This window comes from Apaloderma vittatum, unplaced genomic scaffold (assembly GCF_000703405.1).
Source record: "Apaloderma vittatum isolate BGI_N311 unplaced genomic scaffold, ASM70340v1 scaffold11439, whole genome shotgun sequence".
Classification (NCBI taxonomy): domain Eukaryota; kingdom Metazoa; phylum Chordata; class Aves; order Trogoniformes; family Trogonidae; genus Apaloderma; species Apaloderma vittatum.
In genome coordinates this window covers 29,546-38,837 of record NW_009735841.1, presented here as the reverse complement: position 1 = coordinate 38,837, position 9,292 = coordinate 29,546, and the positions used below count along the sequence as shown (strand labels likewise).

At 48.1% G+C, this 9,292-nt stretch overlaps 1 protein-coding gene across 1 annotated transcript in view; it reads right to left on the bottom strand.

Annotated features, from left to right (window-relative positions):
• Positions 1–419: 419 nt before the first annotated feature.
• The window catches only part of LOC104279458 (voltage-dependent T-type calcium channel subunit alpha-1I-like), a gene marked incomplete at both ends in the record, with an annotated part of 30,746 nt that continues 21,873 nt past the window's right edge, over positions 420–9,292 (bottom strand). The window contains 9 exon segments of the mRNA XM_009876747.1: positions 420–491; positions 1,746–1,816; positions 2,577–2,710; positions 3,312–3,421; positions 5,115–5,266; positions 6,375–6,567; positions 7,297–7,386; positions 7,868–7,993; positions 9,162–9,288. Of these exon segments, the coding sequence (XP_009875049.1) occupies positions 420–491; positions 1,746–1,816; positions 2,577–2,710; positions 3,312–3,421; positions 5,115–5,266; positions 6,375–6,567; positions 7,297–7,386; positions 7,868–7,993; positions 9,162–9,288 (1,075 nt within the window).

Here is a 9,292-nt window from a genome sequence, read left to right as displayed (position 1 = left end):
ACCCCGAACATTCTGTGATTCTGTGAAAGCATATACATTTGAAAGAATATACATCCACAAACCAGAACATCCTGACTTGAGGACAGGATGTGAGCAGTGCTCGGAGGCTTGAACTGAGGTCCTGGTTGTGATTTTTGCCATACTAAGCAAAAACACTTCACTGTCTGATGACTCAGTTTCTACATCTACATAGCAAGGTTATTAACACTTCATCGTTATTTATTCTCTATATTTTGAGGGTGTAAATTCACTCTCACCATGTAAAGGCGAATATACTGCAGTGTCCTCTTACCAGTGGCTTCTGGATACTACTTCAGTCAGCTCTTAATGTCTGTGTGAATTTATCTGGGTTGTGGAATAAATCTGCCACAAACACACAGATGATGGATCTGGAGACCTGTTCTGCTCCAGATCCTTGCTTGAGAAAAATCAGCTGTTTTGGCTCCTAGAATGGAAAAGAGCAAGGTGCAAAGAAGTGGCACTGAGCCCACCTAGGGCAGCAAAGCCAGAACTAATACATGTTACTGGCCCAAAGCTGCCTACTATAAGAACACCCTTAACCTCCTGTTCCTTCCATTGTCTATATTTCAGCTCCTAACTATCCTGGATGATGGTATTATATATCCTCTGTATGAATTAAATAATTTCTACTATTAGACAAAAGCACAAATTATTATTAATAAAAATCATGAGATATCAGACAGAGCTCAGGATCCATAAAAGATTACAGTGTTTCCTCCTCACTTTTGTTCCATGAAATTCTGCTAATTCAGATTGACGCTTATTGTCACCAACCTCAGAAGTAAACTTCTTGGGTGTCTACTCATGCTGTTTTCAGATTGATTCTCAGCTCTACATCAGTCACTGAGACTGGCACAATAGCTGATAAATCAACTGACAAACGCCCATGCATTTTGATATCATGCAATATAGCTCCCTGCTCTGGGCCTCCCAGGGAGGGGTCTGACTTATGATCAGTAGAGCCACTTCGTGCCACTACTCCTTGCTTAACGATTCTCTTTCAAGGATCCAGAAGGAAAGAGACCAGTCTCCCTGGCTGCTCATCCATCAGGGATGATGCTCACAGTGGGCTTGAAGTCTGTGTAAAGCACCGTGTCAGCATCTCATTTGGGAACAGCTGCCACTCACAGCTCATGAAATCCTTCTGTCTAGCTGTCTTGCAGTAGACACTTAACTGCCGGCTGTGTGAGCCACAACAGAGCACGTCACTGCTTCTCGTACATGAGAGGCTCAGAAACACAAAGGGATCCAGGAGCAGAAAGGAAGAAAAGAAAGGAGGAAGAGGGAGGCACTGGCTAAGAAAATAAGTGATGGGAGCGTGGGTGAGAAGGGGGAAAAGGGGGGCACGTGTAAATAAGGGTGAAAGGGGCAGAGATGCAAAGACGTCCTTTCCTCCTGAAATGGCTGCCAGCAGCTCTTCCCTTCTTATGGAGAGGGGACAGAGGAGCTGGGGTCAGTAGTTAGACACTAGCTAGATGTAATGGGAAGAAATCTGCCCTTATCCAGGAATCAAGCCTTATTTCATTCACCCGCTGGAGAACAGAGGTGTGAGATGACCTGTGCTCCCATGGTTGACATGTCAACCCGAGCAACGTCTTTCTGAAGAGAGCTGTACCCCTGTGAAGCACATGAAAACTTGGACATCACCTTGAGGCGGTTGCCTGCAGCCCTTTGGAAAAATGGTGCAGAGAAGGAGAGGCTGTGGGTGAGCTGGTCTGTTTTACCTGCGGCAGGGCTTGAACAACTGTATCCAGCAGCGCTCTCATTCCTGTGGCCATCTTCAGTAGCTTCAAGACTGCCACAACAAGCAGAAGAGTAGTGTCACTCAGATTGAGCTCAGAAGGTCCATCCTTTGTGACTTACTAATGACAGTAGCACAAGACAGATGTTCTGTCTCCATTTGCCCTAGAAAAAATGGATTGTTCCTCTTGCTCCCCTTTTCTCTTTTCCCACTTCTTTTGACTGTACAACTCCAGTGGTTCCTTCTCCTCCAGTCCATTTCCTTCTTCCTAAATACTCTGTTTCTGTCACCCATGTCTATTGGGCTTTTTCTGCTTCACCCAAACAGTGTGGCCAAGATCTCTCTTTCTCACAGCAGTGTGTATCACAATTCCTCCTCTGCTCTGATTTTTCATTCCATCACTTCCTCTTCCTCCAGCCACCATTTGTTAAGGCAACTTAGCACACCTTGGTTGCTACCAGGAAGATTGAGTCCCCTCCCTGTGCAAACCTCAGCCTGCTTCGTGGTCCCTTCTCCAAACACCACTGCCATACTTGCCCCATAAAAAAAATAACAGGGAAAGTTCAGCTTTCACATGATCTGCTCACCCTCCTGGTCCTTCCCCTCCTGTTAAAGCCACTGTATCTAAATGCCTGGCTAAAGGAAGCCAGAAAGCCTTAACCTCTAGGCTGTCCCTTGTCACATCCCCTGCCACCCTCACAGGGCTAAGGACAGGGCAAGCCCATGACTCTACAGCCACTGCTCAATGAGTCATGATACCTAGTCCCACTCCATCACAACCTACACCCCTGCCTCCAGCCAGCATCTCTCTCACCCCGAGCGATACGCAGCACCCTCATGATCCGGATGATAGTGGGATTAATTGGGAGAGCAGCATTGATTTCAATCTCTTCCAACGTGATACCCATGACAGAGAGCAGCACAATGGCCAGATCTAGCTGGTTCCACCTTAAGAAGAAAAATTGAAAAGAATAAAGGAAGATGGAGTTTTTCTGTTTCCCTGAAAAAGAAAGTCAATTGTCTCCAACCTAAATATTTCTTTATGTATGAGTTCAAGGCCCCACTCTGAGTCAGCCTATATGGGCTTTTGCAGACAAACAGAGATTCACACTGCACACACCCTGAGCAGCCAGAGGCAAGCCAGCCTGATCTGAAAGCATGGAGCAGTGTTACTATGGTGTTATGCTTTGACTAATGGACTCAGCTTTTTATGGCCTTACTACCTCAAATCAGTTCTGTTATATACGTTCTGCTTCAGCAGGCTCCCAGTTTGCCTCAAGGGCAGCAAAAATATGTCTCTCTCTAACCTCACCTCCTTTGCTTTCCAGCCTAACCAACAGAAGCCAACCAAGAGGCAATATTTGGACAACCCTTAATATTGGCTTGGCATTGCAGCTCATGTGGGCTGAGGTTAGGTCTATGCTGTGCAGAACTGTGAAGCAGTCAGGGCACTCTGCTGCCAGCTCACACTCCAGATAGGGATATGTCCTGAGAACCTCCACCCCAAACCCCATTGTCCCACAGATACAGTTGACAAACTTCTGCTCACCTGTCTTTAAAGAATCGCCGCAGACCAAATGCCACCAGCTTGAGGACTGCCTCCAACACAAAGACGGTGGTGAACAGGTAGTTGCAGTACTTGAGGGCGGTCTCCAGGGACTGCCAGCAGAAAGAGAGGGTAAAGAACTGAGGCAAAAGAAATATCAAGCACATAACTTGTGGGTGGACTCTCCTGAGTGCCAGGAATTCCTTGGGAGCTGGGGATGGTACTCCACGCTTGAACGTGGAGGCTGCCTACTAAGGGCAAAAAACAGCTGGTCCCTCTGCCCCATGTTGTTCTCAGGATCAATTATTTCTCATCTCCTGTACTGCTCAACATAATGGGGGCAGGGGGGAGGCTATTACAAAGAGAATCCATCAAGTGCTATTGGCTTCTTCTTCTGCCAGTAGCCCATGCCACCTGGATGCCACCATGTTAATGACACTGGCATAGCTATCAACCAGAACTGAGGCATGACAGTTACTCTAGTTGTGGGTATGTCATCTCTGATGGGAGGAAAGTCTCCCTGTGCCTTGGTGTGGGGCAGGCATATGTCATATCTCCTAGCTGCTGGGTGTCTGGTTCTTTCATGTGCTACTGCTCCTTCATCACCAAGGACCAGTGGGCAGCATTTGGTGGCATTTTGTACTGGAAAGGTTCAAAGCACTTTGACAAGATTCTTTAGCAGAGCCTGAAGCAGAGCCTGCAAGCTAGCATGACTGGCCCTGCATTCCAGGGAAAGGAGCTGAGGAGTAAGGAAGAGGAGGGACTTGTTCAGGAACAAAGGCCTGACATAAGGATGACAACAGATAAAGGTTGAGAGTTCCTGCAGAGTAAAATTGGGCACTATCAAGGGCAAGATCAAAGGTGGGCAGTTAGGCAAGATAGGCAAGAAGCAGAGGAGCCTGGCAGTGGATTTGACTGAGGCCAGACAGACTCAGTTCCTGACAAAAGTCTGAGCTACTGTTGGACAGCATCTGCTCAGGCGCTAGAGCTCTCACCTAAACCAAGGGTCTCCTGAAGAGAAAACTGAAACGCCAGCTGACAGATGTCGTGATGGATGCTTTGTCTACGTATGGAGGCAGAAAGCTCCTCTGATATGTGCAACATACATTTTTTTTTTCCACCAAAGGCACCTAGAGCTTTGCCAGGAACACTGAGAGGTACATGGTCTTCACCAATCAAAGCATAAAACTCAATTGGCCTTTAAGGCCTTTTATTGGGAGTCACCCCCTGCAGCCAAGAGAGACTCCTCTCAGCACTTTGGCCTTGCAGCTTCTCTTACAGAAAAACAGTGGCTTGGTGAAGACATCCTGTCCCATGACACACAACCAGACACTCTAGTCCTCTCAGCTCAGTCCATATGGCAGATGAATTGGACTGACATTTGGAAACCTGTTGCAAAGCCTGAAGCTCCTACGACACTGCTGCTTCCACCACTCCTTCTATTAGGATCCAGGGCAACATGCAAAGCAGAATAGGCAGCTCAATTTGGGTGATCCATATACCCACTTAATATAAATCACAGAGACTTAATTGCACCATGATTTCTAGGGGCCCGACACTTGCTTAGATGCCTTCTCTTTATTGATTTTAACAGGTAACGAGTGTCTGAGTAGGGGCTACCTTTCTGGATAGTGTGAAACTCTTCACATAACTTTGCCTACTACATTAACTCTTGCAACACTTTCAATAGCAACTTTTAGAGACACTTAAGTGTCCTACCTATGCCAGTGGGCAGCGATCATCAGAGAGCTGTAGCAAAATAACATAAAGACTAGAGGCAGGGGTTATCTCCACGATCTCACTCACCACAGGTTGGTTGTAGTGCTCCAAGGACATAGTGACCACGTTGAGGCAGATGATAAAAGTGATGAAGATGTCCAGATAGTGGCTGGTGCAGACCGAATGAATAAGGAGGCGTATGGGGCAGTAGGTGGCATAGTACGGCAAACGCTGCGCCTCTTCAGTGGAAAGAGGGAGATGGGCAGAGTTAGGAAGAAATTGGAAGAAAGAGAGAAATGGGTAAGAAACACTGAGGAGGGAGCAGGCATAAGAGTGGTGATAGGTGTTGAAAGAAACGGGAATGAAGGTGGGAGAGAGAAAGAACAGAAAAGGATAAGTAAAAGATAGAGGACATAGGAAGGAAAAAAAAAGCAAAAAAAAAGAACAAAGTAGAAGTGGGAGAGAAAATAAGTAGAAAAAGGACAAGGAAAGAAATGCTAGAAAGAAAATCTGTTAGTCTATGTTTGTGGGAATGGTGCTAAGTCAGCATTTCATGCCTCAACAAATTAAGATCACAAATTATAAAAGGGAGCAGCTGGTTCCAGGAGAGGCCTCAGGGCATCACAGAAGAGAGGTGGGGGAAACTGGAGCAGAGGAAGGGACAACATGTCCACAGGTCATATATGGAAGAAAACTTTCAGTCTGGGGTAGTAGGGATGACTTCCAGGGGCAAGTATGCTTTTGGAGGTTTTGTCTAATGATAATATAGAATAGGACAGAAACACCACGAGGAGGGCTTGCTTCACCATAGGGAGTCTGGTACCCCAAGGAGTGACACTGCAACATTGATGGAAAAAGCCAGGAACAAAGCACAGGGGTCTTCCTCTTTACCTTCCCTCCCCCCACCCACTTGTTTAAATTTTGGTTTAAACACAAAGGATGGTCTGTCCAGGTCTTCCCCCAAACACCAGTTGGATTGCAGGGAGCCCTTGTGGGACTATCTCAAACCCAGGAGATGCACTTATGCATGCGTGCCCTGTGTTGACAGTGCACGCCAGCATGAGCACCAGCGTATTTTTGGTACATCTTATCTTCCAAGGGACAGGATGCTGAAATCACAGTAGCTTCCCTGGAGTCTCAGCAGACCTTGTCAGCCACCCCTCTTCCCCAGACCGCCTCGGTGAGGTGCACAGCAGCATGGCAGTGGCACAGGAAGGAAGGCTGAGAGCATGGCCACAAGCAATGCATTTTGGAGACCGGTCCATTGGGAAAGAAATAGAAGAGGAGAAGGTTTTTCTCAAAAAACCTTGGCCTACGAACCGACCAAACACTTAGGCTGTGCCTTACTCCTTCGCTTCTTCTCCAGGCGGCGCAAGCGCTTCTCCTCCCGTCGTCGCGCCTCCTCAGCCTCCTGGTGCTGACGGCACTTGTGGAAGTTCTCCACCACCACCCCCACGAACATGTTGAGCACAAAGAAGCTGACGATGAGGAGGAAAGAGATGAAGTAGAGGAGCATCCAGGGGTTGTTGTTGGTCACTGGCTGGAGGAGAGGGATAATGGAGGTGGTCAATTGGTTAGATGCATGTTGGTATGGAAATCAGCTGCTAGGGAGGGGTTATGGAAATCAGGGGAGCTGGCTGGGAAGAGCTAGGGTTATATGCAAGGCAGTTTGTGGTTTTGGCATCAGCTGGTGACTGACGGAGCAGGTGAGAGTCAAGGGCAAGGGCCCACCTGCACAGAGTCACCCACAATTTAGGCACAAACCCAGCCACAGGTCCAGTACAACACCAGTATGTGGTAAAATGGGTGGGCCAGGCAGCAGGAACACCTTTGGCATGTCATGGCAGGTGCCTGCACTGGACACTATCAAGTCATTGCCTTAGCAGTAGAGGAATAAGGATGTAGTGGGCAGCAGCCCAACAATCTCAGCTTTACAAGGTATTAAAATAACCATCTGTGGGCCAGGAGGGAGAAAGCATGCCCAAAAAGGCACATGGCATTCTTGCTCCATCATTATAAATAGCTAAAGTCCTGCTGTGAGGTTCAAACTGAGTAGAGTAAAAATTACTACAGACACCCACTGTGCAGCCACAGCTGCACCTTCCTGCATAGACCAGGCATGATCCCGACTCCTTGCAATTAGGTGAGCAAAGGATTCAGAAGGGCCCTGGAGAGGGCTCTTGGTTTGAGGGAGGTGTCTGAAGCATGCTTGTGTCTTACTAGCTGGACGAAAGTAAAAAAAGGTCCTTTCACAAGGAATTCTCTGTACCTGCTGGTCAACAGCCACAGCATCTAGTCCATTATACATAATATTGACCCAGCCATCCTTGGAAGCCAGAACAAAGAGGGACATCAGAGCCTGCAACATACAAAGCAAAGCAGATGTGGAGCAGGTGCATCTGGCAGGCTGGGAAAAATAATCATGGGTTTATTCTCTAACACACACATTGAAATACTCTTCCTGCCTGTGTCTCTGCACACATCAAAACCTGCTCCTTCCCTCGTGGAGGAGGAGAGGGGGAGCCAGGAAGCTGGTGCAGCCAGACCTACCAGAGAAGAGAGGTTGTGAAGAACATCTGCTTTGCAGCAGGAGGAAAAAGAAACTCAAGCTCTCTGCTGCCACCACTTTTCTTTCCCCTGCAACCTGTAAACATCATCCTGATACCAACCCACTAGAGACACAGCTTCTGCATGGGTTCCTGTATCCAATAACTGCCTCTCCTTGCATAGGGATCAGGCTTTCCAGGTACTGCGTCTATGCCTCATGGAGGGATACGTGTAGGAGGAGACAAACCCTGTGCTAGGTTCTCACCAGAGACAGAGGCTGTGGGCACACTCACCTGTCCCAGGTTGTCGAAGTTATACTTGTGATGCACCCACTTGTAGTTGGCAGCCACGCAGTCGGACCGGTTGGTGATGTTCCTGATGTCGACTCCCAAGCAGTGGTAGAACTTGCCCTTGAAGAGCTGCAGGAGGGGAGTGATCCCATCAGCCCCTTTCCCCATGCTCCCTGGGATGTGCAGAACCTCCTGAGGTGGTAGTTAAGTTACAAGCCAGGTGGAGCATGACAGGTAAGGAAGACTACCAATGTGACACACAGCACAGGCTGAAACACTGCTAAGGAGCCACAGCCACCCTTGTAAACCCACATTTGGCTCTTCAGCTTCCTCCACTGCCCCAAGTCAGCAGTGAATGAGGCTTTGAGCAACCTGGTATAGTGGGAAGTGTCCCTGCCCATGGCGGTGGGGTTGGAACGAGATGATCTTTAAGGTCCCTTCCAACTCAAACCTTTCTATGATTCCATGATCTTCAGGGCAGCCTTTCTGGGTGCAATTAGAGCCACTAGCCCAAAAGCAACAAAAATCTTCAACTCAGTCACCAAGAGAATCTCCTCTCCCTGCCTCCCAGTCATGGAGAGAGCTGGTAGGAAAAGATGATCTCATTCGAGAGTAAAGAACTAGAAAAAACATCCCCTGCTTCTCAGATACTTCTTTTTCACAAAGCTCTACTGCACTGCTGGGCATTTCTGCCCAGGGCTCCTTTCCCCATATGGAAGGTACTGGATTGTGCATTTGTACAAATGCATCAGAGTAGACTAAGTATAGCACATTCCCTGAGATGGAAGTAACGCCCACGCCCTTGCTCCTCTGCAGTGCAACAGCCGAAAATAAAGAGGATTAAATAAAAAAATAAAAGAAGGTCGTGGGTGGATTTAGGGCTCAGAGTGAGGGGGAGAAATAGAACTGACTGAAGGCAGGGTTTGTGCAAGCAGGCACTAAAGGGGAACACAACATGGATATGTCCAGTGAGTCCTGTGCTGTGTCAGCCCTGGGCTCTCCCTATAATGCTGACCCAAATCCTGATATAACTCCTGCCAGATATGACCATTAACTCCTGTCTTGCACATCCAGCAACATCTGCACTCGCTGAGCACCTGGTTTGTCCTTGTCAAAGGCTGTGGGGACATTATGGTGGGAGACAGCTCATGGAGCAGAGCAGCTGCAGAAAATGTCCTGGCTTGCCTGTCCCTCCTGCTCTGCTTGGTTCCCTATGCCTGTTGTAGCCTCTGGGGGTACAGCTCCCCATGGCAGGATTTGGGGCACGGGGCCTGTTTGATGGGCAGTAACAACCTACCTGCACACCCAAGATGCCAAAGATGATGAAGAAAGCACAGCAGATGAGGACGATATTTCCTATGGGCTTGAGGGAAGAAATTAGTGTCTCCACCACCAGCTTCAGGCCAGGGGCTCGGCTGATGACTCTGG